This window comes from Malus domestica, chromosome 15 (genome assembly GCF_042453785.1).
Source record: "Malus domestica chromosome 15, GDT2T_hap1".
Classification (NCBI taxonomy): domain Eukaryota; kingdom Viridiplantae; phylum Streptophyta; class Magnoliopsida; order Rosales; family Rosaceae; genus Malus; species Malus domestica.
In genome coordinates, this window is record NC_091675.1 from 14905160 (window position 1) to 14923427 (window position 18268).

General features: G+C 41.8%; 5 protein-coding genes across 6 annotated transcripts; 4 read left to right on the forward strand and 1 right to left on the reverse strand.

Annotated features, from left to right (window-relative positions):
- Positions 1–952: 952 nt before the first annotated feature.
- LOC103431523 (glucan endo-1,3-beta-glucosidase 8-like) lies at positions 953–2807 on the forward strand. The gene is made up of 2 exons (XM_070812720.1): positions 953–1239; positions 1682–2807. Exons 1-2 carry the CDS (start codon positions 953–955, stop codon positions 2805–2807), a joined length of 1413 nt encoding a protein of 470 aa, XP_070668821.1.
- Positions 2808–3860: 1053 nt separating this feature from the next.
- LOC114821568 (syntaxin-32-like) lies at positions 3861–6245 on the forward strand. Its single transcript, XM_070814268.1, has 5 exons — positions 3861–4340; positions 4822–5072; positions 5163–5335; positions 5579–5767; positions 5919–6245. The coding sequence occupies exons 1-5, from the start codon at positions 4097–4099 to the stop codon at positions 6076–6078; spliced, it is 1017 nt and encodes a 338-aa protein (XP_070670369.1). The 5' UTR covers positions 3861–4096; the 3' UTR covers positions 6079–6245.
- Positions 6246–6248: 3 nt separating this feature from the next.
- LOC103417171 (uncharacterized) lies at positions 6249–9587 on the forward strand. Its single transcript, XM_029094248.2, has 4 exons — positions 6249–8145; positions 8239–8463; positions 8578–8669; positions 8763–9587. The coding sequence occupies exons 1-4, from the start codon at positions 7042–7044 to the stop codon at positions 9469–9471; spliced, it is 2130 nt and encodes a 709-aa protein (XP_028950081.2). The 5' UTR covers positions 6249–7041; the 3' UTR covers positions 9472–9587.
- Positions 9588–10169: 582 nt separating this feature from the next.
- On the forward strand, positions 10170–13706 carry LOC103426633 (uncharacterized). 2 transcript variants are annotated; one of them, XM_008364714.4, is made up of 3 exons: positions 10170–10954; positions 12641–12893; positions 13217–13706. In XM_008364714.4, exons 1-3 carry the CDS (start codon positions 10616–10618, stop codon positions 13603–13605), a joined length of 981 nt encoding a protein of 326 aa, XP_008362936.3. In that variant the 5' UTR covers positions 10170–10615; the 3' UTR covers positions 13606–13706. The 2 variants fall into 2 exon arrangements, with proteins under 2 accessions (XP_008362936.3, XP_028950558.2); XM_029094725.2 differs by having other exon boundaries at positions 10328–10954; positions 12641–12890.
- Positions 13707–14271: 565 nt separating this feature from the next.
- On the reverse strand, positions 14272–16650 carry LOC103426632 (cyclin-dependent kinase F-1-like). Its single transcript, XM_008364713.4, has 2 exons — positions 16078–16650; positions 14272–15482 (listed from the first exon to the last, which is right to left on the reverse strand). Exons 1-2 carry the CDS (start codon positions 16561–16563, stop codon positions 14571–14573), a joined length of 1398 nt encoding a protein of 465 aa, XP_008362935.3. The 5' UTR covers positions 16564–16650; the 3' UTR covers positions 14272–14570.
- Positions 16651–18268: the final 1618 nt, after the last annotated feature.

Consider the following 18268-nt stretch of genomic DNA (forward strand, 5'->3'; position numbering starts at 1 on the left):
AAGTTTTCTTCTAAAAGGGCAGTCAATGGCTTTCTTCTCATGGTCTCACCATCTTTGCTCCCTTGGTCTGGATAAGTCTTCATGTTCCCATGCATTTTCTCAAAAGCTACTAAACTAGTCGAGAAACTTCGATAGAGTTGTCTGATTAGGACAGTTCTCACATTAAGTGAATTACTATACCGAGTCAGGTGGAATCAAAATATCGGGTGTTTCATACTTCTATCACGAGAGCTAACCTCACGGATAACGTGTTCTAGATGCCTTTTGCACAAGTTTTTCTCTTAAACCAATAGGCAACGCATTTTACTCTTTCTTTCTAGACTGGGGCTATCTAACCAATGCAACTCTCATATTGAGCGGACCAACATTGGGTCGAGTGGAACTAAAATACAAGGAATTTCATAATTTTGTAAGAGTTACTTAACAAATGACGTGTTTTGGATAACTCTGCCAAAGTTTTTTCCCTAAACCAATAGGCAATGCATTTTACTCTTTTTCTTTGTGGACTGGCCAAATTAGCATGGGTTTAGTATTTATATTTAATAAACTAACGCTAAACAAATAGCATGGGCTGGCCACCATAACTAAATAACTGAATTAAGCAACGAATCTTACATTTTTTTTCTGCTTTTCTCTCACCTCCCCCATGAAAGTTCTAACACTGAAACTCTAGAGAGAGAGAGTGAGAGATAGTGAGAGAAAGATTGCAACTTTTCACTCTATATATTCAGGAAGAGAGAACCAAAGGAATTCCCTTCTTCCTCCCTCTCTCTCTTCCCTGCATCTCCCAAATCATTGGAGGCCTCGAAATCTTTCTCGATTCTTGCTCCCTTCAACAAAGACTAAGATTCTAAGACAACCCCTTTAATTCTTTACCAAAAGAAACCGAAAAATGTCACAAGAAAGAGTGCATCTCTTGGCATTAGTACTAATCCTTCTTGTTTTTGTGACAATGGTCGAAAAAGGTGCGACCTTTGGAGTGAACTGGGGAACAATGGCAACGCACCAGCTCCCGCCAAAGAAAGTTGTCCGGATGCTGGAGGACAACGGATTCGACAAGCTGAAATTGTTCGAAGCGGACGGAAGGATATTATCCGCTCTCATAGGGACTAAAATTGAGGTGATGCTGGCTGTTCCCAATTTTATGTTGCAGGAGATGAGCCAGGATCCGGTGGCTGCAGATACATGGGTGGATGCCAATGTCACAAGTTACTGCTACTTTGGCGGAGTGAATATCAAGTTAATTTCTTCATTTTTTTCAATGTTTTTCATGCTTTTGCCCCATGATTCTGAAGCAGTTATTGTTTCCCTTTGATTGCTTTCTTTTATTCTGTTTTTTAACTGTTTACTGTGACTGCTACTTGTTTGTAACATGTCTGAATGAGTCAATCCTTTTACTGTGTGAGTCGATTTTTAAGGGCAAGTTCTACCCAGGTGCTTATATAACCCGAGACTCGGGTTGAGTTGATTCTAGGACCTTGTGAAGGAATACTCTTTGCAGTTTTATTCTTTTGCAGAATAATTGCCCAAAAGATGGAAAGGAATGGAGCTCAGGGGCAAGGGGGCGGGCACATTGCCCTAGCCAACTGACCTAACTCACGTGTCTGTTTTATTTGTTACGGTGACTGTTACTTGTTTCTGAAAATGTCTCCATGATTGTTGTGGAATTTGGTTTTTTCAGGTATGTTGCAGTTGGAAATGAGCCCTTTCTCAAAACATACAATGGTACCTATCTCCAAACCACGTTACCGGCTCTCAAGAACATACAAGAAGCCCTAAACAATGCAGGACTTGGGTCACAAGTCAAAGCCACCGTCCCCTTCAACGCCGACATCTACTTCTCCCCTGATTCAGACCCTGTTCCATCTACCGGAGACTTCCGGCCTGAAATTCGAGACTCCATAATCGAGATCCTCCAGTACTTGAACACCAATGAGGCACCATTCACAGTCAATATCTATCCTTTTCTCAGCCTCTATGGCAATACCTATTTTCCTTTCGGTTTTGCATTTTTCGATGGAACAAGCAAGCCCATTAAAGATGGTAACCTGCTGTACACCAATGTGTTTGATGCAAACTTTGACACCCTACTTTGGTCTCTCACCAAAGCTGGTTTCCTCGAAATGAAGATCATAGTTGGAGAGGTGGGCTGGCCAACTGATGGTGACATAAACGCGAATATCGGCAACGCAAAGAGGTTCAATCAGGGAATGATTCAGCATGCCCTGAGTGGAGACGGAACCCCAGCAAGGAAAGGCAAACTTGATGTATACCTCTTCAGCCTCATTGACGAAAACATGAAAAGCATTGCCCCCGGGAACTTTGAGAGGCACTGGGGGATATTCGAGTATGATGGGAAGCCGAAATATAATTTGGATTTGTCAGGCACTATGCAAAACAAGGCCCTGGAAACTGTAGAAGATGTGGAATATATGCTGAGGAGTTGGTGTATTTTGGACCCAAAAGTTAAGTATTTGGATAATTTGGCAAAAAGCATGGATTATGCTTGCACACTCTCAGATTGCACTTCCTTGGGATATGGAAGTTCTTGCAACAATCTCAGCCTCCAAGGGAATGCTTCTTATGCATTCAACATGTACTACCAGGTGAACAGCCAGAAGAGCTGGACGTGCAATTTTTCGGGTCTCGCTGTGGTGACCGATGAGGATCCTTCCGTTGGGGACTGCGAGTTTCCAGTGATGATTTCGTATGCTGCTCCATCAGTGTTGTTGCATAGCAGGGGAGTTTTGCATTTTGTGATGAAAATTGTTGGAGGGTTTCTGTTGTTTTTGATGATTGTGCTATGACATAAAAGCTTTTAGGAAGCCATGGTTTCAAAGTATAGAACTTTTCTTTTCTCTTATTTTCTTACATTGATTCTACAATCTTTATAATGTAGTGGACTCATAAGTTTAAATGTGAATTATTTCTATGACTTTGGAGTTTGCATTTATGAATACTTTTATTGTGACGGTCATACAGAAAAATTTCTTGCAATAAGAAAAATCTTCATTTCCGTTTTAATGAGGAGAATTTTCACTTCCGTTTTAATCATGTACAAGACTTTAAGATAAATTTGCAAAGAGCTTAAGGTTTAAGTGATGAAGAGCGTTTAACTTTGTATTCGGATAACTGTAAGTCAAACGTGATTAGTAGCATCTTTGCATTTGAGGTACTCTATTCAGATTTCCTCTCCTCTAGTATCGTGCCTGTTTTTTTTTTTTTTTGAAAGAATGATAATGGATTAGGCGAGTCGAGCTACACATAAGGTTTAACCGTTGGACTACAATAGTAAAAACCTTGCTCTCTTAGCCTGCACAATGCGAAAAGAAAGAACCAAGACTCTACATTAGCCGTCAACTACATGTAGACTACTTCATTTCCTCTCAAAGCGATTAAAAAGGGCTAACTCCCTAACATAATAACCTCCTCCCTATCACCTATATCCGAGTTTATTAAATAAAGAAAAGTGAAAATAAAAGAATACAAGCTGGGGGACGAAAAATAGGACAAAACTCAAGGGCACAAGCATTGGCGGCAACCGCAAAATTTGGAATAGTGGATCACCAATAATAAGCACCACCAGCCACGACAAAAGAAGTTAGGGCATCAACAACTTGATTACCCTCTCAATATTGAAGGTAAACTCTCAATATAAAACGATTTTTGTTTGAAATGACGATATCTGTGTAATTTAATCTAAATTACAAAGCAACTAGTACTACGGTCCACTTATATTTATTTTTACTGGTATCTAAAAATTCGACTCTTATAAATGATATATTTGATACGGAATTATGACTAGTTTTGTACCTAAATAAGAAGATTAGATTTAACTTTTTTCCTAATTAGCAACCTTGGTTGATATTCAGCCCATAGCTGAACCTCTATTTACGTTTCTGACCCATTTCCTTCCCTGCCACCGAACTCGAATCATAAACCGAAAATTTCACCACCAATGACCCCCATTTCCTTCTTCGATTCTTCAGCCTCCATTAATTCCATAAATTATACATTCATACATATAATCTCCATTTCTACAATTTTTTCTTTGTAATTGTAAATTTCTTGCAAAATTAGCGATAAAAGTAAAGAAATGCAAGGGAAATCCGGCCAATCGTCGTTCCGAGATCGAACGCATGAGTTTCAGAGCGTCACGGATAGGCTTCGTAAGTCGTTCGCGCCATCTTTCAATGGGCCGTCGAGCAGCGGCAGCAGTGGTGGGAAGCTCGACGGACCTCGATCTGCGGCGTCGGTTCAATCGGAGTTCAACAAAAGGGCTTCCAAGATTGGGCTCGGGATTCACCACACTTCCCAGAAGCTTGGAAAGCTCGCACAATGTATGTCAAGATGCTCTTTCCCAAATCAATGCTTTTTTTGTATAATCCCAATTATATATGCCTGATTAGTGTGTTAATTATGCTAATGGATGTGTAAATTGGGATCAATATGCTTAATTAGTGTGTTAATTATGCTTAGAGAGGATCAGGACGCTAAGCAAAAGTTTGTGATGGAATTAGAATATGAATAAGCTGGTAATTCAAGGCTGTACCTGCCTATACAATATGGACAAACAAAACCCTTTCAAACTTTTAATCGAAAATAGAACCTGGTGATGCTAAACAAACAATAACCCGTATATAAACCACGATTTAGTGCACTTTATTGTTTGTTTAGCGTCTCTCCGGTCCAAAAGGGGTATCTTGTTTCTAAACACTGATGTTTAATGAAGTATTGCTTTGTGATTAGTTTACTTAAGTTGAAATCCATGCTGATATTTGGAGCGATCTGCGCTGAAATATTTGCTTTGGTATTCGCCAGTGGCGAAAAGGACATCGGTGTTTGATGATCCCGCTCTGGAGATCCAAGAGCTGACAGCAGCTATAAAACAAGACATTACTGGACTTAATTCAGCACTGATAGAGCTGCAGCTGCACTGCAATTCCCAGAACGAAAGTGGGAACATCTCGAGTGACACCACGACTCATTCAACCACCGTTGTAGATAACCTGAAGAACCGGTTGATGAGTGCTACGAAGGAGTTTAAGGAAGTTCTGACCATGCGGACAGAGGTATACTGTATGTCTTGCACTGCACATAAGCCTCGTCAGTTTTTCCGTTTGACTGCAATCTAAGTTCCTTGTTTGTTATCTGTGTGGCAGAATTTAAAGGTTCATGAAAATAGGAGGCAGTTATTTTCTTCAACCACTTCGAAAGAGTCAACAAATCCATTTGTTCGTCAACGTCCTGTGGCTGCCAGATCAGCTGCTAATGCATCGACAGCTCCTCCTCCATGGGCCAATGATTCTGCATCTTCGTCACAGTTATTTCCTAGGTAAATTTCCCATCAGGCATCACTATGTTTTACGGAAGTAGGTATTGTAAGCATATTTGTTACATTCTTAAGGCAAGTTCTTATCAGGTGCCTCGACCTCCAATATATATTTGGATCTTCTGTTTTCGGGTTCCCATATGTCACCATCTTCCTAATGCTACATGTGGATGTAGTGAAATGTATATCATAGATCCATGTTTTCAGTTTGACATGTCATCGGCATTGGTATGTATTTTTTTTCAGGAAGCAAACAGATAAGGAATCTCGACCATTATTGCAGCAGCAGCAGCAACAGGTAGTAGAACAACAAGACACCTATATGCATAGCCGCTCTGAGGCTCTTCAGAACGTGGAGTCAACTATTCACGAGCTGGGTAACATATTTACCCAATTGGCAACCATGGTTTCGCAGCAAGGAGAGCTTGCAATCAGGTTTGTTGTTTGGCGGTCATGCTAGAAAGTACATGTGTGCATTCAGAAGTCTTAACTGAAAGAAAACACAAACTTGTAGAATAAATGTTTGTTTAAATGCTTAAAATACCAATGCATGGGGCTTATCCTTGCTCACTCGTGTGGTTGTCAGGATTGACGAGAGCATGGACGAGACGCTGTCCAACGTGGAAGGAGCGCAAGGGCAGCTGGCCAGGTACCTTAACAGTATATCATCCAACCGATGGCTAATGATGAAGATATTCTTTGTACTTATTCTATTTCTTATATTTTTCGTATTTTTTGCGGCATAAGGATAATAAAAAAAATATATACGAAGCAAAGTAACAGAGCTATGCTTTCTTTTATAGACATCCGGTATTCATCTTGTATTTTCTATCATTTGATGTTCAAAAATTGGCATATAGTACATATGAATTGCGACGGAAAGTGTAAAGTAATTTTGACAATATTTCTTGGATTTGATTGTATTCTAGATATGGGAACTGTTATACAATCTAGTTTTGACGACGGTCACGATAACGAACGGGAATGAGTTCTTTAGAAACTTAGCTGTTAGCAATCACGTCATACTTCTCACATGCTAGTCGTAATGGTCACTTGTTTAAGACATCCATTGTATACAGTTTTTGTTGGGAAGATTTTTCCACACCTTAAAGCGGATGTGCGACGCTGCTGGGGATGAATCTTGTATGCAGTTTTTGTTGCAGAAGGACATAAACATTGCAGCACTTGCTTGTTGGCCGTGGAAATGCAGTCTCTGAATTAGGGAGCTCGAGCGATTTGTAGTGCATGGTAATCTTATCCCACATCAAGAAATCTATGCACTTATGAAACCTTGGACTTCAGAATACCCGTGATTCGGTTGCCCAGGCACTAGGAAAGGACTTAGTAATGGCACTTGGTGCGCCACTGTATCATCCGGGACCAATGATATTGTGCTGTGTGTCTTAATTTTTCACATTACGATGTGCTATTGGCTCAGGATGTCACGGTAGCTTACCGAGAATGTAGGTATGTTTCTTTCCAGAATTAGATAGGGGATAACGTTACGGTAACGCAGCACAAGCTCCGAAATTCAAACAATTATAGTTCTAATAAACAAACGGTTAGCGGGAATTTGAATTTGAAATTTCGTAACGGCCAAATAATCTCCGGGCCCACCCTTTTCCTTTGCAAATACCGAGTAGAGACTACTACTTCTCCACAGATTCAACCCTCCACCTTCTCTCTCCGTCTCTCTTAGACGCACAACAATGGCGTCGCTCACTCCAGGAATCCTCCTGAAACTCCTCCAGTCAATGAACTCCGCCACCAAAGTCACCGGCGACCACCGCTCTGCCCTCCTCCAAGTCATCGGCATAGTCCCTGCCCTCGCCGGCTCTGACCTCTCGTCCAACCAGGGCTTCTACGTCCAGCTCTCCGACTCCCTCAACTCCACCTACGTCTCCCTCTCCGATCACGACACCGACCTCATCCTCACAAACCGCCTCCAGCTCGGCCAGTTCGCCTACGTCGACCGCTTCAATTTTGACTCCCCCGTCCCACGCGTCCTCGGTATCCGCCCCATTGCAGGCCGCCACCCCTTTCTTGGTACCCCAGAGCCCCTTGTGGCCAGAGTCTCTACCTCAAAGCGCGAGTTCGTGATCCAGCCCGTGTCGGATTCTGACCAGTCCGCCGATTTCATGGCGATTTACCTGTCCAATAAGCAGCAGGAGCAGGTTGTGAGGAATGACAACAAAGAAGCCAAGATTGAGAAGGCACGACCATCAAGGCAGCCTCTTGCTCCTCGAGACAATGTCAATACGGGAGGGAATTTGAATTCAAATTCAATTTCGGATGAGGCTAAGAAGATCTCAGATCGGCCGGCTTCCAGGTTTTCGTCTCCGGCAGGTGCAAAGAGGTCTGTTTCTGTCGGGAAGAAGAACCCTGCATCGGCCGAGAGAGATCCATCGCTGGCAGGAAAAGGAAAGAGATCGGGATCTCCAGCCCCCTCGAAATGCGTGGTTCCAAGCTTAATTGTGGCGAAGGAAGAGGATAGGAAGGCGTCGAAAGAGGCGGCGATTATAGTGCCGTCAAGGTACCGACAGCCGTCCCCGGTTGGGCAGCGGAGGCAGCCTTCGCCGAATGCCCGGAGGGCTTCGCTTTCTCCCGGGAGGCGGTTGTCCGGAGGAGTGAAGGACTCTGCTGCCAAGAAGAAGATGGCAGGTATAGTCGCAGGGATTTCGAAGGTTTCGGAAGCCCTCATTGGGTCTGGAAAGGGTAATCGAAAGGGCTGGGATGAGTCGCCGGCGGTGGCGCAGAAAGAGAAGCCTGCGGCGAAGAACAAACCAGATTTGCAGTCATTTATAAGGACTCAGGTAGTTTTTCCCTCTGTGTGTCTGGATTAAAAAATTTGAATTACTTACTGCTCTGCATATTCTGATTCTGTATTCTGAATTCTGTCTTCGCAGGCTGCCCTTGCGCGACGATTAAGCGATGCGAAAGGTGGAATTCCGAACGGCGGTGATGATTCTTCCAGCAATGAGAAAACGAAATCAGGATCACTGAAAGATTTGGTGGTCCAAGAGAGACCCAGCTGTGCAGCAGCTCCGGGCATCACTGTTCATGAAAAAAAATGGACTGATGGAAGTGTCTCACTTGATGCAGTCTCTTCAGACCTTGCAAGGCTTGGAAAGGTATAGTCTTTGCCATTAGATGCCAACTTGGGCGAGCTTTATTTTCGATGCAAATTGCATTACCCAAATAGTTTGATCAATATGGACTAAGTTCTAAACCGAATCGAATTGCAGGAAGCTTTGCAGAGGAAAGTTCTAGCTTCTGCAGCCGCAGCTGAAGCTCTGGAGGAGGCCATTGCTACTGAGTCTCTAGTGAGGAAATTAAGGTAGTTCTATCATTCTGTTCTTGTGGCCTTAAATTTGTTTAAGGACTTGTTCTGCCGCTGTCGTTGAATTCCACTATCCTTTTTCTGTCGCAGCATGTTTGCAGAACTCGCTTCTACATCCAAGGTTGGGAGCCCTCTACCCGCCATTGACCGCTTCTTTTCGATCTATGATGAAGTTGTTAAATCGACCACACTTACTGAATCAATTGCTAGTAATCGCAATTCAGATACATGTTACAATGATCAAATTCCCACTGAGCAATCGAAACCTGTTTCACTTTGGGTCGAAGCTGCCTTAGCTACTGATCTCAGCGTTGTCTCTCTCCTTGCCGCCCAAGACAATGAAACTCCATCGGCTTTGCAGAAAAGTCTGTCAAAACGACGATACACACCTGCCAAATCCCATCTCAAGATTTCCCCTTCATCACCGCAGTCCACTGCTGGCGTTGGAACATGGATGAAGGGTCATGGAATGAAGGAGACAGTCGAGCTTGCAGTAAGTCTGCAATCCGAGATGCAAATGTGGTTTCTGCAGTTTGTCGAGAAGGCTCTGGATGCCGGTTTCCGAGTGTTTGGAGAGTGCGCTGCAAATGGCGGTAAATTGCCTATCGACTGTGGCTCCATTGCAGCTGTTCTATCGCAGTTGAAGCGAGTGAATGAGTGGCTGGATGGAGTCGTCTCGAGAAGGAATGAGCTGAATGAGAAGGTTGATGGGCTGAAGAGGAAGATCTACGGCTTTGTTATTCAACATGTTGGGACGACGTTCGACAACCCCACTCCTCTTGCTTCTTCTTCCTCTTGATTCCATAATTTTAATTTATTTTGGTCTCTATGTTAGTCTCCATATTTTCTAATTGTATTCCCAATTTGTCACAACTGCTTGATGTGGTAATCGCTATTTTGCAAAGCATTCATTCGCATGGTTGTTTTTCTTGAGTAAAAGTTCACAAAATAAGTTTGTTGGATGAACGAATTTACTCTCTACATTCTAATTGAGTAATATTGTTATGTGAGCATCTCACCCAACACGAATTTTTTGCGACGAACTTGTGAGCTCTATCAACAAAGAAATTGAGATATGTCATTTGAGAGTCTCACATATCAAGTAAGTACACGTGATTTATCCCCTAACTTCATTATTTGAGCTCACCTTAATCAATTCAAGCTTATGAAATTATGGGTTAAATTACATTTTATCCCATCAAATTTACGTGCAATTACAACTTCATATATCAATGTTAAAACGTTTCAATATAAACTTATTTTTAAGTTGCAATTATATAACCGTTAAAAATCTGTTACTATGACCAGCCGGACAACGGCTACGGCGACCGCCGGAAGAGCTTCCCAGGGCGACATGCCCTCGCCGCCATGATCGCCGAAAACGGTGCGGGCTCGCTGGATACGATTGAACAGCCCGATGAGAAAAGTGGGTCCAAATCATATGCATGGAAGCCAGATGCCTCTCTTATTCTGACCGCTCCCTCACCCACCCACACGAAAAAAACCCTTGCAAAAATCCAAGCCAATCGGCCCCATGCCGACCATCCATCTCCACCGCACATCAAAATCTCCAACGTAAGCCCATCCAACGGCTAGGATTCACTCACACCCCAGTACGAGATTCGTATATAAAACCCCTCACAGATTCACACGCCCTCTGCCCGTTCGGGTTGAAAATCCTCCGACTCTTTCACTCATCAGCCGAGCTCACCGAAACGCGCCGTTTCGTGCTCTTCCCTCTCTCAGATCCTCACCAACCTCAAAGCACCAATCTGCGAATCCAAAATCCCTCTCAAAACCCTAAATCCATTTCCCTCCATCATTTCCGATTTTGCCCTACACATCCCGCCTGAGCTCCGTGACCAAAACCGTAATTCACATAAAGCCCGCCGTTTGGCGACGCGGATAACTCTGCCTTCTGGACTTTGCGGAGGGGGTGAGAGATGGCGGGAGGCGCGAGCAGGAAAGACGAGTCGGTGGTCCTGAACAGCACCAATGTTTTTGCGGCTCTTGGGAGCTTGAAGAAGAAGAAGAAGGGGGACAAGAGCTCGTCCAAAAGCTCGAAAGGCGGCGGCGCAGCTCAGGATTCTGGGGAGGCGGAGAAGGAGGTCTTTTGGGCGCCGGCGCCCCTTATCGCGAAGTCGTGGGCCGATGTCGATGACGAGGACGATGACGACTACTATGCAACTACAGCTCCGCCGGAAATGGGTTGGGCCGGTGAGGATTCGAAGGCGGCGAAGGAGAGCGAGCTGGAGGCTGAGCATGCGGAGGCCGGCGAATTGGTATCTTCTTTGAGCTTTTTGTTTTTGTTTTTGTTTTTCGTGATCTTGTTTTTGGATAGTGCTAAATTTGGAAAATTTATTGCATATGTGTATGCCTGTGTGTAGAAATGTGGATTAGTGTGGATAAATCTCTTGCTGTCTTCAAATATGATCGGATTCCGCTCATGATGCCGTAAAAACTGTAAAAGGAGGTGATATTTTGTTTGTTTGTATTAATTGATGAGGAAATAACTGATAGGTACCCTGTGGTTTTGCTTGTGATATCACCAACTTTCGTTCAAGCAATTAGATTTGGTAGTTCTTATCTACTTTTGGATTGAATGAGATGATGATTAGTGAAGGGTTTTATATGATAAAATTTGGCAGGAGTTACGGAATTTATTGAATGTTCTTGTCTAATTTGGATCGTTCTGTCAATCATTTATTTTAACGGTAGTGGATGCAGATCGTTTAACAGTAGTAGTTACTGCATTCTCTGTAAAGGGTTAAAATCTACTACGTTTCTCCTCCACGTGTTAGTTCACCGTATCTTTTATAGAGAATGCAAATCTTTTAAGGTCCAGTCGTTACTGCTTTCTATGTAAAGGCTGAAAATCAACTCTGTGTGGCTACATGTGTTAAGTCACCCCACGTTTTATAGAGAATGAGATCTTTTGAATCCCGATCGTTACTGCATTTTATGTAACGGTTAAAATGTACTCTACTTTGCCCGCAGACGATAAGTCACCGCATCTTTGATGTTATGACATGGTTTGTTGTGGCTTTCGCAGAGAAAGTTGATTTGTCTTTTGGCCACCTTCACGTGTGGAGTTGAATTTATTGTTCCGTTAGGAAGTTGCTGTATCCCATTTGTCAGTAACCATGGATTATCCATGATCTGTGTCCTTTAAACGCCCAGAAATTGCTATGTTGTATTGGGTGTGGCTGACCAACTGATAGTTTTCTTCCTGTTGCTGTCACGAGACAAAAACCATATCCACACGTGGATATGTGTTTCATTGACATGGTTCTCGTTCTTTAGTGTGGACCCTATAAAATTTGTTTCTTCTGTTGTTTTCATCATGGTATTTTTTGGTGCATACGTTAGAGAATGAATTGGTTTTCTGTAATCAAAACATAATTACGAGACTAAGTCATTGCCTTGTAAGGAGCTTAGGCAGTTTCATTGTGGAAACACAGTGTATATCCCAGGTTTCCAAAAAAAACTTGGTCTTGATTACTGATTTGTTTTTGGTGGACGGAACCGACCAGGTGACTGATTCGAAAGGCCCTGATCTGTTTGTGTTTGGTGGATTTTGGACAATCAGTCTTTGGTCTTTGAAAAAATGAACGACAATGCCATTTCATGCCTACTATGCATCCTTGCTATCAAATGTATAAACCTTAGGTGTGAAGTAGATCGGTATTTGAAATGCATATTGCCAAAACTTTTGCTGATAATTGAAAAGTATTTCTTTTATGTCTGAACAACATCTAAAACGTGTTTTTATATTGTGTGTGTGTGTGTATTTAAGGGTACTTATGCTTCTCTATTCAGCTGTAACAATTATTGTCTTCTTTGAAAGTCAACTTCATCTTTCTTACAACGAAGATGTCATTTGTTTTCCTTTTCAATCTCCAAAATCATGAGTCGGTACTATTCCTCTGGTTATATTGTGGAATTCTTATATTTAGCCCGATTTCCAGGAAAGTGAAAGTGAGGAGGATGGTGGTGATGAAGTTGATGATGTTGATGAGGAACATGAAAATGAACTTGAAGCCCCATTGGAAACTGAGCCAGTTAAGAAGCTCCCTGAACCTTCTCCAGCCCCCAAGGATACAGAAAGGCAGCTTTCTAAGAAGGAACTGAAGAAGAAGGGGCTTGAAGAACTTGAAGCAGTTCTTGCTGAGCTAGGATACCCTACCAACACCGAGACTAGTGGCCAAGATGATTCCAGTGGTAATATAGTTTATATGAACAAGTTTCTGCATGCCAGTTATCGTTTTGTAACTGCTTATCTGTCTTATGATTGTTTACATAGCATCAATGCAAAATGAGTATCACCAGAAGCTTAAATACTTACGCTAAATGTGCTCAAGTTTTCATGGAGTAAAACTAACTTTTGGTCTCTCTCTAAAATTCCTTTATTAGGGGTTTCATCAAATTTGATCTCTTTCATGGAATCATGATCCTTCTACTTTTGCAGCTTCCTGTCATATTTGATCAATTCAATTTTTGTTATTTCTTACATGAGCCTTATTTGGCCCTACCTTTGCATGCAGGTGTTACCCAAGAGAAGAAAGTAGAGAATCAAAATGGCGATGTGGACAAGAAGGAGAATGCCACTGGCGAGAGCAAAAGTGCTAAAAAGAAGAAAAAGAAGGACAAGTCATCGAAGGAGCCAAAAGAATCCCAAGACCAGCCCGATGGCACAAATGGTGGAAGTGCAGCAGCAGATGAAAACACTGGGACGGATAAGGGAGAAGATGCATCTACTGGTGATGTTAAAGAGCGGCTAAAGAAAGTGGCGTCCATGAAGAAGAAGAAGTCAAGCAAAGAAATGGATGCAGCCGCTCGAGCTGCTGCAAGTGAAGCTGCTGCCAGGAACGCTAGGCTAGCTGCCTCGAAGAAAAAAGAGAAGAATCACTACAATCAGCAGCCAGTGCGGTAAGCTGGCTATGGATCTTAAGTTTTTGTTCCATTATTTTGTTTCTCCTATATGAACTTGTACTTTTGTTTATTTGTTGAATGGAACAATAAACCTTTTCGGAACTAGTTTTGCGAACTTTACTGTCGAGAAGATAGTTCTTTTACTTAACAGGAAGAAAGGAAAAGTAATGGTTATATTTTCTTACTGTTTTCCCGTTCTTATAGTCAGAATTTTGTTTTCTAGTAGGCACTATCTTCCTTTTTCTAGGGCAACCTCTGTGGGCATGTCCTAATTCTTGAGAACATTGTCGAGTTTGCTTGGAACGGGGAAAGTCATAAATCGAGGACCGAAAAAATGATTGGAAATGAGACCAACAAGGGGGTTAATGCAGGGGAAGTCGGGAATCAAAATGATTTTAACCTATGTTGTGGTAAATGCGATGAATTAAGAATCAAAATGATTTCAATTTCTATTCTCGCCAAGTAAACATGTTGGGTAGCGTGCCTGTCTGGCTCGTCCTTTCCACACTTAAAAAGAAAGTTAAGGTTTCATCAAAATCAATTAGCGTCAGGAGAGTGGCCTAACTCCTTATAAATTATTGCAGGGTTTCTTAACGTCTTGATAAGAGAGTTCTTCACATTTTCACAACCTTGAGATTAAAAGGGAGCATACAAGGAATTCTTCACCTTGAGGTAAAACTGTGGATTTATTTCATAAAATCTGAGCCTTTGGTTTAAATCCAAGGGTCAGAAACAGTAATCCACAACAAATCCCAAGTAATGCTGTTTATGCTCATAAGTAACATTAATAATCATCCTAATAAGAATGAAAAGATACAAAATTCTGTGGTAAAATCCCTGGTCCCTTTTAGAACCACTCCAACATGGCTGAAATCGCTAGATATGCATGTACCTTAAAAATTTGATCCCCCAAAAGATTTTACGCAATAAATAACATAACAATCGATATCACCGTACCCCTTGAACTCAAAAGGACCGAATGTGAGAGCCAGTTGAGGTAGTATTTACATGGCGAAAGTCGTCAAAATCAGAGTCGGAACCCATATCTTCGTAATCAGGCCAGTCACCAGGAGAATCGGAACCCATATCTTTGGTTTGAGGGACGTGAAGCTCGGATAGAGGAACTGGAAGAGGCTCTTCGTTGAAATACTTCTCCTGCAGCAGCTCCATAGCCGTAGCTCTCTTAGCTGGGTCGAAACAAATGAGTTTCTTCACTAGAGAGACTTCAGCAGGGGAACGGTTGCTCAGGCAGGCCTCTATGCCGACTGGATTTTCCACTTTATTGAATGATATTATCCTGTAATCAGGAAGTTTAAGACACCCAGGCCACACCTCCTCAGTTAAGTTGCCCAGAACACTGATGATTCTGCCGAGCTGATCAATATCAGCAGTTCCAGGAAAAAGTGGCTCCAGCGTCAAAAGCTCAGCAAAAATGCAACCCAACGACCATAGATCTATCTCTAAACCATAGTCTATGGATCCGTAGAGCAGTTCCGGCGCTCTGAACCATCGAGTCCCAACACAGGATGTCAGGGCTCCATTTCTATCATCTCCACCCTCTGCCTCATAAGAATACGAACCCCTGAAAAGATCATCGTCTACGTCACTAGCTGTACATGTTGCTAGACAAGATGTATCTCCATCAGGAACGTTTGTATCTTTATCCAAACCTTTCGCCTTGACCTCATCTAACACTCGAAAATATTCCTCTTTGCTCATAGTTCCCTGTTCTTGAGCTCTGTACCCTTCTTCACATGACTCATCTGTTTCGGGAATCACTTCAGGTGGCTGAAAGGCACTCTGACTAGGAGCGCTTTGTTCATACAGTTGTGGGTTTTCATCATCAGGAACATATCCAGGCTCCAAGAGTATCCTAGCCTAAAGATCAAGACACATAACACAAAGAGTTCAATGTTGTAGACATATTAAATAGACGATGGTCCGAATAGGAAATGCAAACTTTTTTTCGGTTGCAAAGTTGGCAATATGAATTTTCTCAATACAAATAAAAGATGCAAGTCTTCTGCAGCCAGTGGCATGTTGAACAATTGACACCAAACATTTCTTAAATTACAAAAGATAAAAGTGACAGGCTTCCCTAAAATTAACATTCAACTAATGCTCGCTCGCTCGCTCTGTAATTGTTCTAACGCAAAAATTTTCGATACAAACATCCAAGCAAGTCAAACTCTGTGTATTCATTTCATTCATCAAATAATCTTATAATCCAAGGTCAGTTAAACTCCATCAAAAACATTTGATCCACTCCTCTTCAACCCTGTTAAAATTATAGTAAAAGTTCAATCTTTCAATCAAAATATATAATAATTAACAATTACACATTATAATCTGATAATCCAAAGCATCTCCTACACAATCTAATCCACTGCATATCTAATTTCTAATTTTTAACCCAAAATTTCCCAAACTTCTGCTGAAATAAACAAAATTCAACCAAAAAATTTGAAATTACCTGACCAAAATCAGCCAGCTTCAGAACTCCATCTTCCCCAATCAACAAATTACAGGGCTTCAAATCGCGGTGGACGACCATACTCCGATGACAGGCGTCGACCCCCGATAGGATTTGCAGCATCCACCGCTTGACCTCGCCGCACCCAATCCCGCCCTCTCGTTTCTTGGCGCTTCTGATGACAGTGGCGAGGTCGGTCGTCAAGAACTCCAGGACCAGCACGGCGTCCTCGTCCTCGCGCCAAAAGTACTCGTACAAAACGACGACGTTGGGGCAGCTGTGGAGGGCCTGGAGGGCCTCGATTTCTCGGAACGCCGACTGGTAGTCGTGAACCTCCTTGAGCGCGACGGTGAGGTTGTCGGAGAGCCGGATGGCTCGGTACACATCGGAGTAGGCTCCGGATCCGACCCGCTCCAGGATCTTGTACTTTGCGATGATTTCGGGTCGGCTGTGGATGCTCCAGCTCTTCGCTGGTGGAGAGTCCATGACAATCGCGCAAGAGAGATACAGTGACGGAGAGAAGAGAAGAAGAGGAAGAGATGCGCGAGCGAACACGTGCCAAGTTTATTTTCTTCCCCTTCCTACTTAGAGGTCCTCACGTGAGCACGTAAACAAAGAGCGTTAACTTTTATTTCCTTTTTTTATTACAGCTAGGCCTTGCAAACGGATAGTGTATGTCGTGCTCATGTTATTTTAGTATAATAATTGTTATCTTAACAAGTCGTGTTTATCACATCCGTTATTTTAACGGGTCCTTAACAGGTCGGGTCACTTTACTCAATGGGTAAAGTGACCCGACCCGTTAAGAAAAAGAAAAAAAATTTCTTAAATTTGCACATACCACACGTTGCCACATAAATATTACTTCAAAACATTAAAACACATTTTTCGTTTAAGTATTACATCTACACTCGAAAATAAGAACCTAATAAAAAACATTCATACACTACTAGTATATTACAAAATATTAAATGTGCAAGGATATGCAAAATGAAAGAGTTTTTGTTTTCAAGGTTGTGAAGCCTTTCTCAAAAGTTTAAACCTTGCCAATGAAACTCAAAGCTTGCATGTTATTCCTTTTACAAAATCCTCAATTTTCATCGATCGTCATGAGAAAATTGTATTGGAACTTTAGCTTAATCTATTGTCTTCAAGAGTTATGTTGATGATGTTTTCAGTAAGGTTTTCCACGTCAGAACTCTCTTCTACATAAATTAAGTATAGAAAAATCAAACATTAAAAACCATTCAAATTGAGAAGTTTACCAAAATATATATATATATATATATAATTATTATAGTTTTTAGGGGTATAAAATTGTTAAATCAATATATATAATTATTATAGTATTTTTTTAGGGTTATAAAATTATAAAATTAATATTTTGCTTATCTTGTATCGTGTTACCCACGTGTATACCCGAACCAACCCGTTATCTTAACATGTGCTTATTGGATTACCCGATAACGCCCCAATTTGTTATCGTGTCAACCCGAACATCTGTTAATTTCGTGTCGTGTCGTGTCGGGTTATTGGATCGTGTCAGGAATTGCCAAGCCTAATTACAGCCAATATTTACATGTGCACGCAAGCAAAACCGATAAAAAATCGTAAGTTATTCGCAGTTTTTGTGAGAAAAAAAATTATAGCTTCTTAATTTTTGCAAAATCTTTTTGCGGAATGTTGTAAAAAATGTTATAAGCTATTTGAAAGCGGTCTTACAGTTTACTGAGTCACATAAGATGCGTAAGAAGCTTATAGCATAGCAAAAATTTCAAAAAAATAGATTTCATGACCGATTTTGTAAAACTTGGGAAACCGAAAGGGAAATTTTATTTAGACCCATTTATTCTCTTTTTATACCCAACTTATAGTTTTTAATCTTGAAATTTCAAATCTGCCCAACAATTTTCTTTCTACACCCATAATGAAAAAGAACAAAAATATAAAATATAAAATTCCAACACTAGAAATCCAGGGCCATGCCATTACTCCAAACCCTAACCACCGCCAATTTCTACCCCTCCCCAACCCCCCACCGCCATATTCTTATCACCCACAATGAAACCCCCAAAGATCTTAGCCATCAATGTCCCCTTCCTGACCTTTCGCCGGCCACACAATAGCTCTCTCTTCCATGCAATTTTTCTAACATATCCGAATTAAACCGAAATTGTCAACGTGTTGAATC

Coding starts and splice junctions, on each gene's coding strand:
- LOC103431523 (XM_070812720.1), top strand. CDS start 953: ATGGTCGAAAAAGGTGCGACCTTTGGAGTGAACTGGGGAACAATGGCA. Junction 1,240..1,681: donor TTTGGCGGAGTGAATATCAA/GTTAATTTCTTC, acceptor TGGTTTTTTCAG/GTATGTTGCAGTTGGAAATG.
- LOC114821568 (XM_070814268.1), top strand. CDS start 4,097: ATGCAAGGGAAATCCGGCCAATCGTCGTTCCGAGATCGAACGCATGAG. Junction 4,341..4,821: donor GCTTGGAAAGCTCGCACAAT/GTATGTCAAGAT, acceptor GGTATTCGCCAG/TGGCGAAAAGGACATCGGTG. Junction 5,768..5,918: donor CAAGGAGAGCTTGCAATCAG/GTTTGTTGTTTG, acceptor TGTGGTTGTCAG/GATTGACGAGAGCATGGACG.
- LOC103417171 (XM_029094248.2), top strand. CDS start 7,042: ATGGCGTCGCTCACTCCAGGAATCCTCCTGAAACTCCTCCAGTCAATG. Junction 8,146..8,238: donor AGTCATTTATAAGGACTCAG/GTAGTTTTTCCC, acceptor CTGTCTTCGCAG/GCTGCCCTTGCGCGACGATT. Junction 8,670..8,762: donor TCTCTAGTGAGGAAATTAAG/GTAGTTCTATCA, acceptor TTTCTGTCGCAG/CATGTTTGCAGAACTCGCTT.
- LOC103426633 (XM_008364714.4), top strand. CDS start 10,616: ATGGCGGGAGGCGCGAGCAGGAAAGACGAGTCGGTGGTCCTGAACAGC. Junction 10,955..12,640: donor ATGCGGAGGCCGGCGAATTG/GTATCTTCTTTG, acceptor CCCGATTTCCAG/GAAAGTGAAAGTGAGGAGGA. Junction 12,894..13,216: donor TGGCCAAGATGATTCCAGTG/GTAATATAGTTT, acceptor CTTTGCATGCAG/GTGTTACCCAAGAGAAGAAA.
- LOC103426632 (XM_008364713.4), bottom strand. CDS start 16,563: ATGGACTCTCCACCAGCGAAGAGCTGGAGCATCCACAGCCGACCCGAA. Junction 15,483..16,077: donor AGCTGGCTGATTTTGGTCAG/GTAATTTCAAAT, acceptor CTTGATCTTTAG/GCTAGGATACTCTTGGAGCC.